The sequence below is a fragment of the Leptonychotes weddellii genome, chromosome 14 (assembly GCF_054177405.1).
Source record: "Leptonychotes weddellii isolate Sample4059 chromosome 14, ASM5417740v2, whole genome shotgun sequence".
Taxonomy (NCBI): domain Eukaryota; kingdom Metazoa; phylum Chordata; class Mammalia; order Carnivora; family Phocidae; genus Leptonychotes; species Leptonychotes weddellii.
In genome coordinates this window covers 56,123,261-56,147,753 of record NC_138382.1, presented here as the reverse complement: position 1 = coordinate 56,147,753, position 24,493 = coordinate 56,123,261, and the positions used below count along the sequence as shown (strand labels likewise).

The following is a 24,493-nucleotide window of genomic DNA, read 5'->3' as shown; positions in this document are numbered from 1 at the left end:
GATCTGATTTCTGTTGAGTTCTCCAATTTCATGTCCCCACACCCATTCTCTGGGACAAATTCACAGACATGTCATTTCTTTATATACACTGTTCCTTCTGCTTGGAGCAGAGACACTACCTCCCTTTTGCAAAAGGTTTCTTTCCCTTACCACATCCCATCTCCCTACCCTTCCCACCTTCAAGTAGTCTCCATGCTGCTCCTGAGTGAATTCCATTAGAGCGTCTGGCACGCTATATTACAATCATCTATTCACCCCTTTGCCTTCCTAAACACTGTGAGACTTCGGAAGGCAAAGACTGGATCTCTCATTTCTGTATCCTTAGCTAATATAGGACTTGGTAAATGTCTTTGGAATAAACGAAGACTCCTTTCTGTTTTATTAACACTTAAGAATGTGTCTCTTAAGTCCTAACAGAGGAAGATCTGGGTAAGGATAAAGTCACACATTTAGTTAAAGACTCAGGAAGTTACATGTTGGGACTTTATCAGCTCAGCACCTCCAAACCCAAATTTGACAGTCATATGCAGATTAATTTTGCTTTCACAGTCACTTGAATAATGCATACACTTACTTCCATCAAAGAATAATATTCTATAAATCTTGGTGCTTTCCTTTCGTTTCAGGTTGCCAGGAAGCTCAAAATATTAATGCCTTAATATGCTGTGACAATTAGTCCTAGAATCTAGCATATTTGTTTCTTCTTGCTTATCCTTTGCTCTTCTATTTTTTTTTTTTTTAGAGCTTATTTATTTATAATCTCTATACCCAACACAGGGCTCAAACTCACGACCCTGAGATCAAGAGTTGCATGCTCCACCGACTGAGCCAGCTAGACACCCTTGCTTTTCTATTTTTAATAATCTTATTGTATATATGCCTTTTTGGAAAAAAAGTAGAGCATGAATATATAAACATACAAATACACCAAATATATTGCATTATTTCTTGTTAGTGTAGAAGTGCGCAGATGATTAACAATTAGTAGAACAGAGTTACAGCCATTGAGACAGAGTTTGCCTGCAGTTACCTAAACTGCACAGCCATTTTTAGGTTGGGATCTCTTAATTGAAACCAGAAATTGGGTGGATTTCATCTATCAGGGAGTGAAAAACTAAATATTTTGTTGGCACAGAGAAGAATTTTCAGACCCTTAAACTTCTCCAACTAACTCCTTCTTATCATTACAGAAATTTTACATCAGATAGCATTAAGAAGAAAAGGTAAATATTTCTGATATTCAGTGAAGTAGAGAAGCAGAGCCTGGATGAACTTGACCATCCGGTGCAAGCCCCTATCTTTAAATGCAGAGGTGACATGCACCACTCTGAGTGTAGAGCTCCACGATTTCTTTTTCTTTCTCCCCAGATCTAGTTGGTCACCAGGCCTGTTAGGTTTCCCCCTGGAATATTCCTCTTCCCTTTCCTCCTCACTCCCAGGTCTCCCTCTTCCTGTCCCAGGCTCCTGACAGCTTGTGGTTCAGGTCTAAATGCACAGGCAAGACTCCTGTATCCTCTCCAGGGTCACAGTCACCTCTCGCTGCATATCCACATGTTCTTGGCTTAGGGCATGCTCAACAAGTGGTGTTCTTTCATGTTGCTGTATGATCACTGCTATTCCTCTGAGTAGAATCTTCTCCCCTCCCACCATCTCTCCTATCAACATCTGGCTAATTCCTGCTCATCCTTCAAGTCTCGGCTCAAGGTAGCTTCTCCTAATGACCCCAATACCTGCCTATGTGCTCCCAAAACACCCTGTTCTCATCCTAACCTTCACTGCTATCTCCCTCATTAGGCTGTGAGCTCCTTAAGCTCAGGGAGTGAATATTTACCACTGGGTTCCAACATTATAAATCTGGCTGACCAGAGGAGGTCTCAGGAAATGCTTGTTGAATTAAAGTGAATATACCTAGCACACTGCTGTAGACATGCTTATTAGTAAATGCATCTGAAATGGGCCTCACTCGTTACATTTTCCACAAAATGTGAGACATGGATCTCACCAACTCCCAGCAGTCTATGCTCTTTTTTTTTTTAAACCTAATCCTTCTAAATTTATTAAGTCCCTCCCATTCCTTCCCCTGATCTTTCCCATGTCTAATTAAGAAAATATCCTTAATCCATTTGGATTTGACTTAGATTTGTTTTCAAACTGAAAGCCAATTGTCCTAAACACCGTTTATTAAATGAACTCTTTCTTTCCTTATTCATTTGAGGTATATCCTTAGTTTTTATGAAATTCTTATAAAAATATAATTTGTTTTGGGAACTATCTCTTCTACTCCATTAAATCTATTACCATATGGGTTTAGTTCCTATCATTTTATTATACTTACTAGCTATTTGCTTTTTAATGTGACTATGTTTTTTCATATTAAGAAATTATAGAGGAATATTTTAAACATACAGATAAGCAAAGAAAAAATTAAGTTACCCACAATCCCGCAGAGATAGCCATAATTATCATTTGGGTGTAAAATGGGTGGCTTTCTTAGCCGACTTCCACTTCACCACCTTGCCAAATTAACTGACATTCTGCACTCCCCTGTAGAAGGTACTGGTTGATGTCATAGCAGGCTGAATGTTCCTGGGGGCTTGTATACTCTGTTCACAGCCATCAGTGGACTATACTTAGCAAGAGTCAGGTGTGTTTATTCCAACATGTTATGCCAGGTGCAGTGTTTATTCTAATGGTATGATTATTAATATTATACATATTGATAAAAACAATGAGTATGAAGAGAGTAATTGCAAAGAAAACTAAGTTGAATGCTTTGGAAGGACTATAAAGATACTAAAAATATTACTCTCAAATTATGTGTACGTGAGAATTTTAAACAATGGAAAGAAATTATAAAAATCTGGGAGTCCATACACAGCTGGCTTCATAAACATGTCTAAACTCCTGATCCACTTCTAAAAACCATATTTCATTTATCACATTTTTAGGTCGTTACATTATTGGTGTGGTTAATGCAAAAAAGACAACAAAAAACTTCAGAGGAGTCAATCATAAAAAAGAACTATACCTATGTCAAAGATTAGCCAATGACTATCTACTTGTATTTAAAAATTTTTTTCATTAATAATGATTCTCTTCATTCACCAAATTTTTCAATTAACTGATTACCAGTTCTTACAGAATTGCATCTACTGTACCTTCAGTCATTTAAAAATGTATAAAAATATTGATTTACATAAATGAGATCAGGCTGCTTTATCCCTTTTTCGAAATTGACTATAGACATTATGCCAAGTCATTAAATATTACACATTTTTAATATCTGACCAGTCCCTCCTATTAAAGTTCTAGTCAATGCTTCCTTTTATTAGACATGTAAAACTATGTACCTTCTTGACTTCCTCTTTGGAGGACTGACAGAAAACTAGCAGTTCAGTCTTATGCTCATCCTTGGGTTTCTTATACAGCTAATCTTCTTTTCTCAATTTTCATTTGCCTTTTATTTTTAATTTTAATTTTGTTGTTAAGTTGTTTTATTTTGTAAGCTGCGAGAATCCTTCCTGGCAGATGGACAGTAGATCAAACACAAATGCCTAGTATCCTGTCTCCAAGTGTAAAGTTATATGATGAGTATAAATAGTAAAAACGTTTTTGTTTTGCCTTGAAGGCAATTCTTTACTCTCGCCTCTCTAGACTGAAATACTTGGCCAGGGAGCTTATAACTATCTAGAAAGCTTTAAGACTTTTTTTTTTTTTTTTTTTAGATTTTTTATTTATTTATTTGACAGAATGAGATAGAGAGAGCATGGGAGGGGGGAGGGTCAGAGGGAGAAGCAGACTCCCTGCCGAGCAGGGAGCCTGATGCGGGACTCGATCCCGGGACTCCGGGATCATGACCTGAGCCGAAGGCAGTCGCTTAACCGACTGAGCCACCCAGGCGCCCGAAAGCTTTAAGACTTTTATTGAAATTGCTGATAAGTCCATGAAATGGTCTAATAGCTTAGCTTTGCATTTTCTGAAAACCCAAATTTAATTGAGGTGCATCTTCTAAAGTTATTTTTCTCAGGATTTGAACAGTAAATGCGTAATATCAAATTAAAGGCACAAGGCTCTTCTTGCTTTCATTGCTACTTGCCACAACTAAAAAAATAATGTGAAGAGGCACTGATTAGTTTCACAGCACTTGATCAGAGATCTAAGGCCAAAGATTCTCGTACGACACTGGTTTCTTTCTGAATCTTTCAACGCCTGTACGAGCTTTAAGCTATATAGCTATTTGAAGCTCAGATTTCAATCCGAACTTACATATTAACCTAGAGTGCACAAATAGTATTCTTCCTGAAAGAAATATTATTTTCTAAAATTGGAAATCGAATACAGAGTATACTTTCCACAGCCAAACAGAGAAAAAAAAATTCTGGGTACCTTTTAGGAGATGTGAGGCTTTTCACAGGCTCTTTAATCACTAGGTGGGCTATAGAACAAGAAATTGTGTAAATCTGCATCAGAACCACCGAAAAAAAGAATTAACAGTCCAGACTTATCAATATTCTTCAGTATGTCAAATACCTCCAGTATTTGAGGATGCCTCACAAATGTTCTATAACAACTTTTGGCAAGATGGTATAGATAAACATCTGGGGCTACGATCTGGGCATTATTCACATTTACTAAGGAAAAGCCGTCTGTACAGCAGCCTCTCAAAGTCCAAAATTAGGAAACAAATTAGGAGAGGTTTACTGGTATTACAAAAGGTCTTCCACTTATGAACATCCCCTTCCTTATTCCTCAGTATCATTTAAAATACAATCCATTTTAAACAAGCTTGATTTTTCCAAGCTTTAATGGGGCACAGCCAACTGCGTAAATGAGGGCATACCACAGTTTCACAAACTCACTAACTCAGCACAGATCTAGGCTGCAAGTTACGTGCAGGGCACAGTACCAGGCAAAAGTGTTTTCCATTGTAAACCTTATCCAACAGGCTTTTTTCTACTCTACCTAATGACTTAATTCAGTTGCAACCTTAGTATTCACAGGGCAACTCAGACTCAAGCCTGGTTGGGCAGTGGATGAACTTTGTACTTCTTTAGTCTATAGCCCTTTTATATTTTGTACTTCAAAGACCCTAGGATATGCTAGGAGGGGCTAGAAAGGAAGAGCTGGGAAATTTTAGGGCACCCTTGCAGCATAATGACCTAATCTGAAGGCAAAATGTTGCCCAGGATCACTTTCTATTGAAGAGTAGAATATGCTGCCCCAAAATATGACCTGTAGGATTTCAAAACATTTCACCCGCAAAATTCCATTTTGGTATATTGATCATTTTGAACTGTAGGTACTTGAAAAATAGCAAATGCAGGAAGAGGATTTCTCTGAACTCTCCTCATCTGCCTGAAGACAGATCCTCCAAAAGAAACTCAATTGTCATCAACTCCCTCCTTGGGAGGTTCATCAACCAGGGAGAACTGATTTATCACAGGAGACAAGAAGTCAACACCACACCCAGGAAAACTCTCTCACAAACTATCTTACCTCTCCTTTATTCTTCTCAGGGCCCACTCATCTTTCTTAAAAATCATCTCCTCTCCCCTAACAGACCTACCTCACGGCCCCTTCCCCTTCCCTAGTAAGATGGTATTTAAGCTTGAATTCTAACCCGTCTTGGTGGGTTACTCAATTTTCCTTGGGTCTTTCCCATGTACACATGAGGTATACATGTTAATAAATTTTTGCGTGTTTTTCTCTCATGAATCTGTCTTCTGTTATCGGGGGGGTCTCAACTAAGAACTCAGAAGGGTAGGGGGAAATTATTTTCCTCCCTTCCACTACTATTAATCACCACCCTGGGCATGGGGAAGTGTTCCAACACAGTAGACAATGACATTCTTTCCTATAAAATTTTATTTATTACATAAAAAATTCTATACATTTGTTAGACTAAAATACAGTTTTCATTATAATTCTGGCAACTGAGTCAGTACACAGAGAAAACTTAGCATTGGATCAGCACTTTTTTTCTAGTTCATATTTCTGCACAAGAAAAACATTTCAAAGCTCCATTTCATATAGGCTCAATGTACTCTGAAGTCAGATGGAATTCCATCCAATTCAGAGCTCTTGGAAGTTAATTTCCCAGCAAGATTTGATAATTCCAGAAAGTTAATTGCTTAATATACATATTTTTAAAGTCCTCTGAGAGCATAATGCTCTGTCTGTAAAGTCTGCACTGTGTCAATAATGACAGTCACAAAGAGTAGGGCTACAACCGTGTCTGTGGGGCATGTTCAAGCACCTACATGTTTGTTTCCCCACCTGAATACAGTGTAGTGATGCTGGGATAAGGAAAAGCTCACAATAACGCTAAGGTAAAGGATCCCGAACTACAGAATTCATGGAAGGCTGAACTGTGATCCTAACAGTTCATAATGGACAGACAGGACGTGATACAAAAATTCATTTTGACACTATGAAATAGGATGCAAATGGTGAAAGAAAATGACAAAGACAAAAAAGGCATCAGGTTGAGAAATATGTGGCACCATGATGTATTTCTCATGCTGAATCACACAGCAGTGAGCAATCGAGACACACTGATGTGTGTTTTCTATTCATATCATCCCATACACTGGGCTGGGCCTGACACTGGATATAAGGCTCAGAGCCTGAGAGATTAATAGCAGGTCCCTGTTGCACTGACTCATCTTAAAGCTCGGCTGCCTATTCTAGGAGCTCTATTCTAAACTCCCGAAGTTCAGATGGGCTGTGCCAGCAAGTACTTAAAGTTGGGCCTTTGGTCTTCAGAAGATACGCTTTTGTCTTTGGTTGTTTCCCCAGAGCCCCTGTCATTTTGTTAGGTGCCCTCCATACTTTTCTCCCTACTTTTTTGTTTGTGGGTTGTAATGTTTTTCCTCCTATAATCAAATCAGCTAACAACCCACTGAACTTATGTCATTGGGTACAAGACCTGTTTGAAGTGCATTCAGTGGTCAAGAATATTCTGAGACAGTAACATTGAAACTTCTTTTCATTATGGAGCTCCCAGTACCCTTTTATAGGAAGAAGGAAGTCAGGAAACCTCAGCAACACAACATAATCTTGTTGCACTAAGGCAACACAGAAGAAAGGTAACTTTCCCTATGCTAAGTCTCCGAAAATCAAAACTAGCACAAAAACAAGAGGAGCCAAAAAGAACTTCTGATCACAGACTACTGGAACCCAGAGGATGGGGAAGATTTCCTTAACAGTCTATGTCTCACATCATCAGCCCCCAACGCTGTCCTATTATTGTCTCATTCCTGTGAGGTATCTAACACAATTTATGAATCCTGGCCTGATGATCAATGGTAAATAGAGAGAGTGCTCACATTTTCTAGTGGCAGGTAGAATGGTCCGTGGGATGCTGGCTGGAGCTTCCTCTCAGTTCCGTGCCCATTTATTCAAGTCTTCTTTTCAGTCCTTACTTTTACTCACACAGAATGATTTAACACAAATTCCTGAAAAAAATAACTAACTCAAACTACATTCCAATCGGACAGGATGGGTGGATCAGATTCAGATGTGAAGATCAGAACATTCTAAGTTATACACGTCTACAACAAAAGGAGTATCAAATGCAGATACTTACACTGGACTTAGGCCCTTTTTCACCCGTTATGGGAATTTCTACCCACGGTCTCTCCATTTGCTACTGTGGAAGGTTCATTAAAGCTCTTCTGGAGGTGTGGGGTGGGGGAGGGAGCTGACTTTCCTCCTTTCTTCTCCAGCCAGTTATGAGATTCCCACTGCTTTCTTCAGCTTGAAAATGTAGGCAACGGTTTGATGTCTGACTACAAATCATGACTCACTGGAATCAAATCTTAAAAGACCTTTAAACTCCTTTAAGGATTTCTGCCTGCTCTTTTAAGGGCCCTGCGGGCCCTCCATGTAGATGCGGCACCCTTACCTAATAGTAAGGTTGAGATGTGAAAAAATCCACATGCTTCCCTAAGAAGCTGAGGTGGATGTGGGGGAGTGGAGACACAGTCTCATGGGCAGAGTGGCCAAAGTCTGCTGTAGTGGGGACTAGAAAACACTCAAAACAAAAAAATACCTCCCTGATTAAAGTAGGGAGAAAAATAACTTTTGAATTCCCTTTCTCCCCCCCGCCAATATCTGCCCCTCCAACGTTCCACTAAAATGTTGTGAACTATACTGAGTTTGCTAATTTCTCATCATCTTCAACTGTTCTTGGTCATGATGACATACAGTTTTAGACAGTGATCTACTGATAACATTTGTCTTATCTGAGCAACAATAAAAAATAATCAAGTGTTTTGGTAGATGGATAATTGTAAGGATTCCTTCCTTATTCACTTCTTAGATTTTCTTGTCCGCTGCAAATAATTTGGTAGCTTGCCAAAATCCCTCCCCGACACACACCATCACACCTCCAAGGAATGAAATCTTAAATGTCTTGAAGATTTGGTGTTGATCATTTTCTTACTCCTTCATATTAGTGTGGTTTCTATTTCCAAAGCTAGTACTAAATGAAAGTCTTCAGGTTATACAAATAATTCCAAGTTAGAAGTTGGTTAGTACCATATTAGAAGTATTTTTAGTAGAGGCCTAATCACTACTTTATTTCAAAACATGTTATCAAACCAACTTTAGAGGAGCCTTTGATTTGTGTGCATTGGACCCTAAGAGGATGGTGGGGTGGAGGCTGGCCCTGAAATTCTATTACCATTTTAAATGTTCATAAATGTGCTATGTGCATATGAGAGAAAGAGTCCATTGTTTTCATAAGCTTCTCAAAGGGGCCCATAGTCCTCTCAAAAGATTAAGAATCTGCTTATGAATATCAAATATTAAATTCAGTTCTTAGCAAATAAAAGTGAAAATTTTCCGAAACATTTGGGAATTACAATGTTTTCATATTCAGCTAGATCTTTCTTGACTAGACTTTGAGTAACCTAAAAGCTTTATTATTCTGAATGCCCTGGCCTGGAGTATTTATTCCTCAGGAAATCATTTTAGTTATAAAATGGAGTATCAAAATGGAATAAAATTGCCTAATATTTTGGTTCCTAATAATTTCATATCTTTTCCACACATTTACTAATGAATTCCTTTAGAAAATATCAAACTTAAATCCTGTCCATGTAATTTACAAAAGTGGTCATTGTTCATGCAATACTGAAACTGAAACATTTGTCTTTTTTTTTTGCATATAAAAATCATGAAGATGGGAAGGAAGAAAAGGTACTATAGCTTTTCTATAGAAAGGTTTTCCACAGGAATTCTCAAATTTAGAAACTTTGCATTGAAGTTTTCTATAAGAAAGATATTTTAAAAGATTTGAATCTTGGATTAAAATTTTCCTCTTAAAATGTGGAGAATAAGAATTTGGCTCACATTTATGAAATCTGTATGGGGAAAATGTGCTATTTTAAATTGACAAATGTATACAACATACTTAATTTTTTGTTTTGTTTTTGAAGTTTGTTACAAGCTTACAAGGGTCCTGCTTTCAAAATTTAGGCTATGTGCCACTAATCAAAGATGAGCTAATTCCAAAAGCAGTCACTGTATCTGAACAGTGCCTACTTTTCAAAAGGGCTAATATGCATCCTTAGTACACAAAGATACATGAATATGCATTTAAAGCAAAAGGCAGTCTATGCTGTGAATTTATAATACGCAAATCTCTGCTTTATGTGTATTTACTTATGAACCTGCAATTTTCCAATATATATTCACAGACCACGTCTTAACAACTCTAGGCAAGCCCTTATAGCACATTCCTATCTGTCAGATGGAATATATGAAAAGAATACAAAAATTAACTGTGGCAGGTGAAAGCCTCCAGACTCTCAGGATTTTTTTTTTTTTTTTTTAAGTAGCAATAAAAAAAGCAGTAGAGAACTTACTGAAAGGTGAAAGCTTAAAGACTTTTCTGAAGGTAACTTCTCACAGGCTATGTTAAGGCTACTGGAAACTCCAGAAATTCAGATGAGAAGGTTACTGACCAAAGATAAAATAAAATGCTTAGGTCACCATAACTGGCAGCTCTGGTTTTGGAAATGACCCCATAGTCCTATTTTGCAGGTGGGGTGGGTTGGGGTGGGGATCTCCGGAAATGGCCTTTATTAGCTAGTACTGTGCATGGTGGAGATGGTTGAAGCTTCGGGGGCACTGATATGGCCTGATATTTGGTGCCCACAGTTTTGGTGGGAGAAGCATCATCACTCTGGTATAAAGCAGCAGCTTAGGACCAGGATAAAGGAAGGGGTCATCTCTTCACTAACCCCTACTGGGATGAAATCCTGAAACTGCCCTGGAAAGACAAGGGCCCTTGGCAGATACCAAGGTCAATGGTATTGGAAATCAGCAGCTTAATGTTCTTTGCTGAAAAAAGAAAATACAAGAGTAAGGGAACATCTCTACAAAGAAAAAAACTTATCTCCAGCATAATTTTGAAAGAGACTCAGTGAGTGCCTCCTCCCCAACCATTATGGAAAAAGTTTGGGGACCAAAACACAGTTAAGCTACTTACATTGCAGTAACGTAGGACTTAATCATGCTATAGGATAGGATAAAAGCTCTAATCCTAAACATTAAGCATTGCATTAAATGGTTTAAAGGAACAACCTGCTTTGAGCTCTGCTCATCCATGTAAGGATTATATAATCTCAATGCCCTAGCTAAATTCCTAATGTTTACCTAACGTACTGGTTAGGCCTCCCGTAGAAGATAGGTCTCTTGGATTTACACTGAAATATAACCTTTTTCCTTCCATTTTATATTACAGCATCACTGACTCTTGAGGCAGGAGCCTGCAAAGTCTAATCATGTGCCAGAGCCTTTTGCTGATGGCAGAACCCACAGTGATACTCTGGTCACCACGATCACCATTTACACTAGTGGACCGTAACTGTACTCTGGAGATGTCAGTACTGAACACGATTTTGAAGATCCACCACAGAAAAAGACACAAACCACAACACAGAGTCAATGGCTTATAAAATTATTCAGGTCACCACGTATCACGGATAATTTTTGTTCTTCACCTATTCTTCTCACTTGGGCAGAAGATGGGAGGCAGTGAGCAAACAGCAATAAGGCAGCCCAGAGCTAGCTGAAGAATGACTCGCAATGAATGAAAGAGGCAGCAGGAATATCCAAACATAACCTCAAAACATTGAAATATTGTTAAAAAGCCTCTGTGAGGCTTTATAAAATGTATCAAGGAATGAAGCTCATATGAGAGTGATATTCTGTATGTTAAATATCTCTCTGTGTGTGTCTCTGTAACATATATATGCAGAGATGCATATATCTACTTACATGGCACACACATTTACTTAGGGAAAACAGCCTGGCAATTAATTTGGAACTCAAATGACATGGTTACACATAGATCATAATTTCTAAACACAAAGTTAGTAGAACAAAATTTATTTGTAAAACAGGACCTGTTATATAAAATGGCACACAATCAAGTTATACAAAAATACAAAATTTCTTTCTGATTACAGTTCTAGTTGCAAATGATAATTAGAAAGCATTCCTGGTGGCTTCCAAATAGCTGAGATTGCGAGCAAATGGAACAGGGGAACAGCAAGAGTCCGTGATGCTGGGATGTCCAAGTGAGTAGAACCTAATTTCCAAATTCAAGACTTCCATCAGGTCACTTTGGAGGGACATCACCTAAAATAGCTAGCTCCTAGAATAGAATGTCTTCTGTTCTGATACTCATCTTCCAGACTTTTTCCAATCCTAAATTTAGTTCCCAATGTTTCTTAATGTCCAAAATCTGTGTGGCTATGAAATAGAAGGTATTCTGAATTTTCTTACATGATTTGCTCTCTCATCTATTTGGATAATTGTTAGTTACATCATTATATTTATTCCATTTCAAATGATACAAAAAGAGTACAATGAAACTGTCTGGCAATGTTAGATGTTAACTTCTGGAGAATTATTGTTTCAAAATAGCTATTCTCACAATGTTGGTTTCCCAGTTCTTGCCAAGATATGAGCTCTTAACTGTGTGTGCGTGTGTGTTTTTTTTTTTTTTTAAATCCAGACTCTTATTGCAAATATTCTGAAAAATCAGAAATATTACATGAGCTTTGAAAAGAAACCAAGGCATTTAGCAAATTTTAGCCTAGCTAGAGTAAAGAACACGGATACTAAAAAAAAAAAAAAGAAAAGAAGAAAAAATACAATTTACCTTTTGCAGCAATTTAAAGGTCTAACCCTTTGAAAGCAAGCACATGAGCAAACCGCTGCTTATTAAGCCCTAGTGACATTAATTGAATGCATTTCCATAATACCGGTCTAATTCACTATCTAATTCTGGTAAGAGGCAGTGCTTTCTTTCAAAAGATTCTTCTTCCATGGAATGATAAAATGCTGAGGCTTTTTTTTTTTTTGTACAGAGCCTGTATTTAGTGCAATAAGTTTAAAAAATTTGCTCTGAAATATTTACTTTACATTAACAAAAATAGCTTTTTTTAAAAAAATCGTAACAAAAAGGAGTTATCGCATAAACAGATCATGAATTATTCTTAGCAAATTACACTTTTTTTTTCTTAAAGCATTCACCATTACAATAAGCAGAACAATGGAATATTAGCCATTCATATCTGGTAAGCTTCAGGAATAAAAAAGAAAAACAACAAGAAACAAAAAAACCCCAAACCCATTCCCAAACAAAAAGAATATTCAACACTTGAGGATCAAAACATAACCAATTCTTCAGTTAAACATTGTAGAATTCTGGATACTTAATGAATTGCCAAGGAGAGGAGCACCTGCCAGTATGCTTTCAGATTTTACAGCAAACATTTGAATAAAATGGTCACTTAGCCTGAAGCCACTTCAGTTCCTTAGAAGCAGAAGCCCAAGCACTGGAATTTGCATGTTTCTCTCTCCCCTTCTTTTTTTATTCCTCCCAGCATTACTTAATCTGCAAATCAATACATGGAAACTTAAAGGCTAAAGTTGCTGGGCGCCCCAGCTTTCCTTCAAATCAGGCACACCAATCTGTGGAGGATGCTACTAAAGTAAAAAATGAAAGAAAGACAAACTATAAGAACACAGTTTGCATAAGAAAGATTATCTACCCTTTTCTTTTTAACCTACTCTCTTATAGAAGCTTAGGGTAAACCACAAATACCTGAGGAGTTGGTTACTTTTTAATGTCGGCTGACAAATGCATGAGCTATTATGAAAATTCCCATATTGAGTCCACTAGTATGTTTCTAAAAGTAAAATGACATGGCTTCTTTGATTGGGGAAAAATGACTGGAGTATCTCCTTATTTATCTGAAAGCATATGCCTAGTCTCACCGGCTAGGACTTATGCATCAGTAAAATAAGACCTTGATTTTTATGCACACATCAGGGAAATCACCCCTGAATAAACTTTAGACAGAGAATTCGGTACAATCATTTTACCTAATTTAAATAACTAAAGTTAAAATCTCCTCTAAGTTATTAAAAATGTTAATCAGATATGAATCTTAACATTTCCATTAAGACAATTACAATTGAAAACATTAAATGACGGCAGTTGCCTTGTAAAAGCCACCCGTATGAAAGGAGTACATGTTTGACAAAAATAAGCATAAAAAAGGTATTAAATCCCTGTTCCTTTTCTCTGATTTTGGCTGATTATGTGTGTGTGTGTATATACATATACATATATATACACACATACATATACATATATACACACACCCACACACACAAATACATAGTTATGTGTATATATTGTTTTGGAATGTCAATGGGTTCCATAACGGTCGGCTAGGTTCAAGCAGAACTTGCTCCCGAAGCCTAGAAAACAAAGTCATACAGAGTACAATCTTAGACAATTACCATTAAAAGGAGATCATGAATGATGTTACAAATACATAGATGGTCACAAGTGGCAACAAAGCAAAATGGACTGAGAGCCCTTCTCCCCGAACGTATATTCCAGGGGCTGCAATTCCTATGAATATTGAAAGTCACACTTCCTTCTGGGTCATCTTTGAGATATGCAGCGAATACGTCTCTGGCCTATGTTGCTACAGTGTCCAGGTTTTTTCTCCCTTTCCTCTATAAATTCTTTCCGGTACGCAGAGGGCCGGAAAGTCTCTTTCTTAAACTTCTACATCACATTTGATCAATTTTTCTAAAATCATTTTCAAAGATGTATAGGATGACCTCACAAACCTTCAAAGTTTCCTTAACTAGTGAGGTTCTCTCAAAAAAAAGAAAAAAAAGGAAATAGTCCAAGAGGAAAACTGGAAGTCCTTATGTTTAGTTCAATGATCCCCTGTCAAAAGGGAAATCTAAAACATCATTTTTTCCTGAACATTATTCTATAGGCTAAAAGTAAACCTTAAATTAAAATATCCCATTAAGAAAGAAGATAGACCAGTGAACTTAAAGAGCAGGTTGTATAGATACAACAAAATAGGTATGATGCTTTCACAGAACTTTCATCTATGGGAATAACATGTGAATTAAAACAAGCAAATACAAATAAGCAATCCTAAATTCTACCAATCCCTAAACTTTAGTGAGGAATTTCTCAGATAATTATTTAGGGACACATCCAAGATGGTGGTCAACTGTTACCATGCTAATGCAAAAAAGGGATAAGAATTAGAGGTATTGATTATGCTTAAAATATTCAACTACTCTGTGAACAACATCTCAACTTCTCTCCTGGGAACTTTTTAAAACATATAAAACATCATTCTCAGGGATCAAATGCTATAATGTCCAAAGCACCAGAAGAACAATGCACGTAAAAGATATATTTTGGGACAGAGTGGAGAGTTTTGTCATTAATCTGCAAGCAATGAGCTGATGAACAACATAAAATAAAAGCAAAAAGTGAATGAAGATTTTAAAGCAGTGTTTGAGTTAAGGGACATTAATTTAAAACTGAAAGCAATATTAGGGGAAAAAAATCTTTCTAAATTCTTCGCCTCTGGTAGAATGCCACATAACTTGGGCAATTCTCCTAGTATTATTACCTATGAATTGGGGTTTGGTAAGGGAAGGAATACTTGCACTCTGGTCTACCACAATTTGTCTTTCACTAACAGATAATGCAGAAATACATGCCAATTCATAGTTCAAACTAAGCTAGTCTAGACCTCCACATATTTCTCCCTTTTGAAAAATGATTATTACTGACAAATGATTTAATAGAAGTGTCAACCACTAGAAGACAGAAAGTGGTGGGGGGTAAGATAGTTTACATTTTAAGACTTTATATTTTACCTTTTTAAGTTATAGGCTAGGAACCTTATTTACTGAACAAGTAAGATAAGCCAAGAGCGACAAGAAGAAAGCCTTCCTCATTTACCCATGCCACCAGAAGGTTGGCAAGAATCTTTACTATTGTTCCTGTCAGCCAGTGTCAAGTAAGGGGGATACAGAAAGAAAGGGTAGGGAAGGCAAGTAACCAGACCGGGGGCATTGTTGATGGTACCCCTTGCCCACTCAATGCAGTTCTGGCTGATGCATGCTTAAAACTAAGAGTTTTAAGCTACATAATTTACTTACGATTAGAGTGATCTCTACCTTGGGAACTAAACATTGAAGGTTTGACTTTATAATCATCAGTGCTATTAAAAGCAACACCAAAATAGGGCCTGGAAGGGGTTATGGAGGAAAAAGTTTATATCTAAACATTCTGCTGAGGCTTTAATTTAGGTTGAATATGTAATTATCTTGCATATACATATAGCCTCCCTTCCCCCTACCTTAAACAAACCCATTCCTTTACTCTTATATACTTAAATGGGCTTGTTTTATATTACGTATTTCTCAAGATGGAAACCTATGAAATCAACCACTTATTAAACTAGAAAGAAGAAAGAAGAGTCTTCATCTCACACTTTTGGACATTATGTGCAATTAGAAGATATGTTATTTAAAATGAACTGTTTAAGGAGGTAGGCAATTATATAATATTTTGAAGTCACATGCTCTTTAAGAACAATACATTTGTAAAATAGGCAGTAATTACACAAACATATGTGAGAGACATCTGTCATTATGCAGAGGTGAGAATATCTGTGGGAAAAGCAACTCAGGATTCTCTTACACTAAGTTTCTTCTTGTCAAATGAAAGTAGAGTACTTATAATACATATGTATCACTGAGCAGAGATAATTTATCTTTCTCACAATTAAGCTGAGGCTAGACAAGACCAGGTTGTCTTACTGAGTGGGAATGTGAGTGTTGATGGAAATAACCTTGTTTTCTACTGAAAAATAGCTTAAGAAACAAAGAAAGTACAATCCAGGCAACAGAAGAAAAAGCGAAGGATAAAAGACAGCAACATAAACAAACCAATATTAAAAAAGTGGGGGATATGAATTTTAGCAAGTTGAAAGGAATTATTATCACCTTCCAAAAATGACAAAAATCAAACTGTCAGTTTAAGTGTACAACCAAATGTTCAGTCTGATGAAAACCAAACACTGACAGTTTAAAAAGAAAAACAACAACAACAACAAAAAAAAACCAAAACACACCCCCCACCCCAGAAATGGCAATATTAGTTTAGGGACAAAAATAGCCCCTTCCCCACCATGAGCACTAAAAAAGACGCTGTTCCTTTCAGCTTACTTTTACAGAAGGTGGTCTCAGTTGTGACAAGAATTCTGCCATCCAAGTGATGGGTAAACACACAAACAGAAAGAGCAGTACATCCTGTGTGATACAGATAATAACAGCTTCTCCCGAAGAAGTGCAGTCAGTGAAGACAGAGAGAGAGAGGAAGTGAAAATGAAACTCTTGGAGGCCGGCCACCTCCTCATGTCCACCTACCATCGGTTTTAGCTCTCTGGCATCAGCAACGCCTCCCTTACCAGCTTCTTTCATTGCTTTTCTACTGTTTTCCACAAACTCCTGCAAAATATGGACCAAATGGCATAAATTCTTAGGTCCTTTCAGATTGTGGTTGGTAGATGAATCCTAAGGAGCATTTACATTTTTGGATTCAATGTTAGTAAAGGGATGGCCTAAAAACATAGCAATAAATAATATTTAGTATCCTACACAAGAGCTGCTAAGTTTGTGTGGGTAGGCTGCAATTTGTCAAGATGAAATCTTATTTCCATCCATTCATTGGGACCATTGCACTTAGGTTCAAAGAGAGAATGTTACTTCTACTTGGAAGAGAAAATACCTAACTCTTTTTTTTTTTTTTTGAAGAGGACTATTTTCCCATAGATTATTGTTTTATTTGTTGTTTTACTTCTTCCGTATCAAGGTTAAACGGAACAACAAGAGCATTTCACTCCAGAAGACCTCTCTTTAAAATAACCCTAGAAGGTAAATGAAAGCATCGATACCACTAAAGTCAAAATACTGTTTTTACCAAACCATAAATAAGCTACTTAAAAAAAAAAGTCTATCTGGCTTTTTGAAACTACTCCATAAAGCAGGAAGACAGGAAGTAACAACCAGAATCTATGGTCAAAAGTAGCTAAAATGGGATTATGCCCTGAAGGAAACAATTCCATCTTGTCAAAGTTTACGGAGCACTTCTCCATTAAATATCCTCATTATTCTTACAGAAAAAACTAAAACAAGAAAAAGTGTATTTCTTTTACTCAGCTTTGGATCAGGTGTTTAAAAAACAAAAACAAATACTTCTTCCTTTTTTTTTTATTTATTTTTATTTTTTTTTTCCTTTTTTTTTTTTTTTAAGATTTTATCTACACCCAATGTGGGGCTCAAACTTACAACCCTGAGATCAAGAGTCAAACGCTCTCCTGACTGAGCCAGCCAGACATCCCCAAATTCTTCTCAATGCCTTAATCAGAAGAGAGATGGAATGCTCACAAGTCAAATTCCATCATGAAAACAGCCAGTTAGAATTATAATTTAGATGTTATGAAAATGTCCAAAATTTAGTTGATGGTGTTCTCAGTGAAAGAGATAATCAGTACCAAATATGCCAGTTAAATCATTTGGAATTTTTGTGATTGGAAAAAAATCTATTTATAGACACATTTATTTTAGATTTAACTAGATAAAACATGCTCCTGGAAGAGGACTTGTTATCTCAATGTCTAATGTTTAGTCTTCAATGTTACCCACTCTTCAAATAGGAATATTTCACAGCTTAATAGCAAAGTCCTATTATTAAGAAGTATCCTTAATTTGGTAGAATTTGACATTGATAACAGTATTTGAACCATTTAAATAGGATGTCTAAATTTGTAAAAAATTTCTATAGAGATTCTAATATAGGAAAGCTGCAGAGGATACCTAACTATAAAGAATCTGAATGTAATACCTATGTAAAGGTTCGGATCTTGACTAATGGAAAACAATACAATCATGGGTCTGTTAATCTGTATTCATTACGAAACACCTTCAATTTGGCCTGGCATACTTAGGATAATGAGTTTTAATGGGGCTGACAGCAGTAATATTTGGAAAGGTGATAGATGGAGAAATACAGGCAGGTACTACAACCTGGGACATCTTTGAACTCCACTTTAGGAAAGGGCACTTAGAACATCGGTGGTCCAGTGTTCCAATTCAAGAGCTAAAATTCAGGTTGAAAAAGTCAATTCTAATCTGTCTAACCGCAGAGAGGGAGGCAGGAGTCTGAAATAATGTAAACTCAGGACTATTAATGGGTATTGCTCCAGCTAGGTGTATTTAAATGGTCCCATCCATGCCCAAGGACCTTCTTGCCTGATTTTCCTAAGACTAAGCTCATTCATGAGCACTGCAGGTCTAACTGTGAATCACTCAGTTGCATATAATAGGAATGAAAGACAGAGAACGTTTTGCAAAATATTTTGACTAGTATTTTTACCCCTAAATCAGTCGAGGGCATTTGAAGTACTTACCATCAGCACTTTATCCATATAGAATTCTCTGCCAGGACTCCCATCATTGTATTTTGTATCAATGGCAAAACACAAGAATAATACATCCACTACCATTTCGTAAATGGACAGGAAGCAATGAGCGACTAGGAAAGCAAAGAGGCAGACGATGATCAGAGGCAGCACCCAGACTGTGTAATCTTGCTGGTAGTTGAGCAGCATAATCCCAGCCAAGCCTGTGCTGCAGACTATCAGCACCTGAAGCAGAGAGAGAACAAAGAACACACTTAATAGCCTACGACAGAAAACCATTGTTTCTTCATCATGTGCAGATTTCAAGTTCCCTTCAATATTTATAAATGATGGTGGCATACATTCATTCCACCTCAAGTTAGGAAGTATCATTCACACAGACCCATAGACACATATACATCTGTATGTGCGCACACACATAACATGCACGTCACATAAATACAACATCATCCTTTAAACACTTCTGGTTTACATGAAAAAATAGTCATGTTTTCCAAATGTTATGCTTGTTCCTTAAAACTTCCCATATGTAGCACCTGTAGCAATTTTAAAATAAGTGTATGCATATTTTAGAAAATGGCCCTATTAGCACTCAGAAGAAAATTACTGACATTCCAGGGTATTGCTATGTGTTTCTTTCTAAGCACTTTTACATATATGAAATAGTATTATACATATGAATCATTAAAAGCTATTCATTAATATTTATAGTATCATTATAAATGTTATAAATACTTAGCCACATAATTTCATCTTACGGGGGGCTTAAAATTTGACCGGGTTCCTACAACTGGAGACTTCTATTGTTTTCTGGTATAAATAAGGCTGCAACAAACATAAGAGTTTTTTCCTTGTTTCATATTTTATTTCACATAGAATATGTGGCAAATTTAATATGATTTGCCACGAAATTTATATTTGGATTACCTGTGAGGAAAGAGACTGCCACAAACATCCATCATAGAAGAATACAAGAAATAGCCAATTTGCTTATTGTCTAGAACAACCTACTCTGATCCTTCCCAGGCAGCACTTTACATTTCTTGTGGTTCTTTTACTACATTTTAGTTCAGCTTTTCAGTCCCTTTGAATGGTTTATGGCAAACATCATCATCCTCATTTTATAGACTGGGAAACGTGCTCAGAGACACCAGGCAACCTGCCCAAGGTCACAGAGCAGAAGAGCAGATACCACCCAAATCATGGTCTTACGATGCCAACTCGAGCACTCTTTGCAAGTAAAAACTCAGAAAATACTTGGATATGGATATAAAGCAGCAATAGGTTATATTGAATCCTAAACACAGTCTTGCTCAGCCCCTTACTTGGCCTACCATCCAGCATTAAATAACAAAGGAAAAGAAAGAGTCTCCAGAACCACAGCAGCCTTTCCTTGCCCAGTGCTGAGAATGGGCAGACTGAGAATTCTCTTGCCTTTTCCCTACTATTTACCCACACCAAAGCATCTCTCCTTCACCATTATTTTAACCAAGAGCTATAATGCATTAGACGAAATATTGGTTAGGCTATAAATTGACCCTTCTCGGATGATTTTAGGGAGCAAGTCTGGGTCTGCCCAAAATTTGGAAGACCCTCCACCATTTTTTGTGGAAAACACTCAGGAATCCTCTCTTACAGTTACTTACTTTCTGGGGTGACTTCTACAGATCGTTAATTATATCTATTTTCTTTCACTCTTTTTGGTTTTTAGAATGAAACCACTGTTTTTGAAATCTCTTCTTCAAATTTTTGATATCCGCCCTACAGAAGGACTGAGGTTCTTTATGCTCTCATTATACCACTTAAAGTTAAGCCACATTGAAATGTTAAGTAAAGTCAATTATAGGGAGAAGGTGTAGCTCGGACAAACCAATGTTGAGGTAAAAGCTGTTGAGGTGGAAGGCTGGATATTGCCACATTAGAAACAACTTCAAGAGTTAATGATATTTAGTCAAAAAGGTCAAAGAAATGTAATAATTACTCTCAAATATAATGAAAGGCTATCATGCATTTATTCAAGCAGAGGATACATTAATGGCTCTCAAACGATGGAGGGGCTGGTTATCACTTGGGGGGTTCGTGAATAACACAGATTCCTGGGCCCTACCCCGAGTCCAGTTGGTTCGATCTAAGACGAAGCCCAGCAATATTCATTTAAAAAGTACCTCAGGTCATTCTGATAAAGTCCGCAGCCTATAAGAAGTACTGGTCTGTATCAGTGGTTTCCATAGCAGGGTACACATACCCAAGGAGTATTTAAGGGGCTCACCTGGAACTTCAAATTGTATCTCACATTTGTTGAAATTTTCTTTTATACTATGCTTTTAATACATATTATTAAAAGCTATACATATATTAATAAATGTAAATATATTAGGAAGTGTGATCAAAATTTTTTTCTAATAAAATACATGATTTAAAAAGTTTAGACTCTCCTGTTTTACAGGATAAATTATTGGTGATACAATATTAGAGATTCATACACAGGGCAGGATGTGAGCAGCAGGAAGGAAAGGGTGCTGGTTTTGGAATCAGAAAGATGTAGATTTGAATCACAGAATTAATACTTCCTGGTTTTGTGACTCCAAGCAAGTTGAAATTTAACCTTTCTGCATCTGTTTTTCTGCCTTTAAAAGAGACATAAATTGTACATACATCCCATAATTGTTAAAATAAGCATTCTAAAAGCATGTAACACAGTGCCTGGCAATCTTTGTTTCTTCCTTTCATTTCCCATAAATCTTGCATTTATGATGCCCTTTCCACGTGGAACTCAAGTTTTGAAAGATTTTATTTACCAGTAAAATAGCACCTATTTACGTAATAATTCATATTCTCATTTCTTGTTCATCAATGCCAAATAAACTGCCTGTAATTAATATTAGAAGAAGTATTATCAAATAGAGATTTTGAGACAATTTTGAATTCACATATAGTCGTAAGAAATAACACAGAATGATTCCATGTACCTGTTACCCAGTTCCCTTCAATGGTAACATCTTGTATATAGTGTAATACCACAACCACGGTATTGACATTGACATAGTCAAGATACAGAACATTTCCATCATCACAAGGATCCTTCACTTTAACCTCTCATAACTACCCCTACTCTTCCCCCCAACCCCATCTCTAGCTGGGTGACCACAAATCTGTTCCCAATTTCCATAATGTTGTCATTTCAAGAATGTTATATAATCAGTTCAAGCCCCATGTTGGGTGTAGAGCTTACTGAATTTAAAAAAAGGTATATAAGAATGTTATATAAATGGAAACATACAGTATTTACTTTTCTGGGATTGGTGTTTTCCACTCAGCAAGATTACCTCATGATTAATCCAAGTTGTATATTATCAATAGTCTGTTCCTGACACTTTTATTTTTTAAAACGATTTTATTTGAGAGGGAGTGAGTGAGAGACAGAGACAGAGAGAGACAGAGAGAGAGAGAGAGAGAGAGCATGAGCAGGGGGAGGGGCAGAGGGAGAGGGGACAAGCAGACTCCCTGATGAGCAGGGAGCCTAATTCAGGGGATCTCAGGACTCTGGGATCATGACCTGAGCTAAACAGCAGACACTTAACCAACTGAGCCACCCAGGTGCTCCCTGTCTTTTATAATGCTTATTCTGATCTACCCACTTGAACTATCTGATCAGAAACTATTTCTGCATACTAGCAACCACTTTTAATTATAATGAAAGAAATGCTTTCAAAAGATTTACTGTATTCGGTGATCAGAACTACATTTTTAAAAAAGAAAACTAAAGAATGTTTATATTAGTATGTTGGAAACCCAGAAGACTTTATTCCCCTCTCATTTTTTGGGGGGTGGGTATCTGGATTAAAAAACAGTTTATCTTTCATGGTTTTAAAGGCAATTTTTTTACAGTGTTATAAATTTTTTATTATTCAAACTTAAATGTTTCTGGAAAGCAATTTGGTAATGCACATGAAGAAACCTATTATGTACTTTGAGTCATTAATTCTACTTCTAGGATTCTGGAATCAGGAAATAAGGACTGATGCAGGCAAGGATTTGTATACAAAAGTTTTGCTGTATCATTCTTTATATTAGTAAAATGAGAAGAGTTTAACTGTAAAAAAAAATCAGAGGTTTGGTTAAATAAATGACACAATTGTATAACCAAGTTTAAAACATTTTTAAAAAAATAGGAAATGCTCATAACATAATATAAAGTGAGAAGAGGGGTATAAGCCTGATTTTTCTACTAGATTTTAAATTTTGTTTATTGACTAGTATATAACCAGTACCCAGAAAAGTCTCTAGCACATTACTAGTGGGTACCCTAGGATATTTGTGGAATGAAAAAAAGGTTATGATAAAACTAAAGAAAATTTTGACAGGTCACTAGGCTGCTGAAAAACTCGAAGTCAATTTTAAAACACTGTATTTTATCATCTCTGTATTTATCCATTATAAAAAATGCATATTTAATATAGAGAAATTTATTTCATTATGGTAAAGCAGGGGGAGGGGTTTGGAATCACTCATACTTTCTTTTTTTTTTTTATGATTTTATTACCATATAATGTATTATTTGTTTCAGGGGTACATGTCTGTGATTCATCAGTCTTACACAATTCACAGTGCTCCCCATAGCACATACCCTCCCCAATGTCCATCACCCAGCCACCCCATCCCTCCCACCCCCCTCCACTCCAGCAACCATCAGTCTGTTTCCTGAGATTAAGAGTCTCTTATGGTTTGTCTCCCTCTCTGGTTTCATCTTGTTTCATTTTTCTCTCCCTTCCCCTATGATCCTCTGTCTTGTTTCTCAAATTCCTCATATCAGTGAGATCATATGATACGTGTCTTTCTCTGATTGAGTTATTTTGCTTAGCATAATACCCTCTAGTTTCATCCACGTTGTTGCAAATGGCAAGATTTCATTTTTTTGATGGCTGCATAATATTCCAGTGTGTGTGTGTGTGTGTGTGTGTGTATGTGTGTGTATATATATATATATATACCACCTCTTCTTTATCCATTCATCTGTTGATGGACATCTAGGCTCTTCCCATAGCTTGGCTATTGTGGACATTGCTATTATAAACATTTGGGTGAACATGCCCCTTCAGATCACTACATTTGTATCTTTGGGGTAAATACCCAGTAGTAAAATACCCCAGTAGGGTAGCTCTATTTTCAACTTTTTGAGGAACCTCCATACTGTTTTCCAGAGTTGGCTGCACCAGCTTGCATTCCCACCAACAGTGTAGGAGGGTTCCCCTTCTTCCGCATCCACGCCAACATCTGTTGTTTCCTGGCTTGTTAATTTTAGCCATTCTGACTGGTGTGAGGTGGTATCTCACTGAGGTTTTGATTTGGATTTCCCTGATGCCGAGCAATGTTGAGCACTTTTTCATGTGTCTGTTGGCCATTTGGATGTCTTCTTTGGAAAAATGTCTGTTCATGTCTTCTGCCCATTTCTTGATTGGATTCTTTGTTCTTTGGGTGTTGAGTTTGATAAGTTCTTTATAGATTTTGGATACTCGCCCTTTATCTGATATGTCATTTGCAAATATCTTCTCCCATTCTGTCGGTTGTCTTTTGGTTTTGTTGACTGTTTCCTTAGCTGTGCAAAAGCTTTTTATCTTGATGAAGTCCCAATAGTTCATTTTTGCCCTTGC

At 36.9% G+C, this 24,493-nt stretch overlaps 1 protein-coding gene across 4 annotated transcripts in view; it reads right to left on the bottom strand.

Annotated features, from left to right (window-relative positions):
• Positions 1 to 24,493, bottom strand: part of SLC44A1 (solute carrier family 44 member 1) — a 196,051-nt gene that overhangs the window by 31,273 nt on the left and 140,285 nt on the right. For 2 of the 4 annotated variants that reach the window (XM_031027620.2, XM_081803298.1), the window contains exons 14-16: positions 18,831 to 19,067; positions 16,789 to 16,869; positions 11,385 to 13,788 (exon numbers count right to left, since the gene is read on the bottom strand). In XM_031027620.2, the coding sequence (XP_030883480.1) occupies positions 13,765 to 13,788; positions 16,789 to 16,869; positions 18,831 to 19,067 (342 nt within the window). In that variant the 3' untranslated portion in view covers positions 11,385 to 13,764. Of the gene's footprint in view, positions 1 to 11,384; positions 13,789 to 16,551; positions 16,870 to 18,830; positions 19,068 to 24,493 lie in introns of those variants that run through there. The other 2 variants (XM_031027621.2, XM_031027619.2) reach the window with 2 other exon arrangements.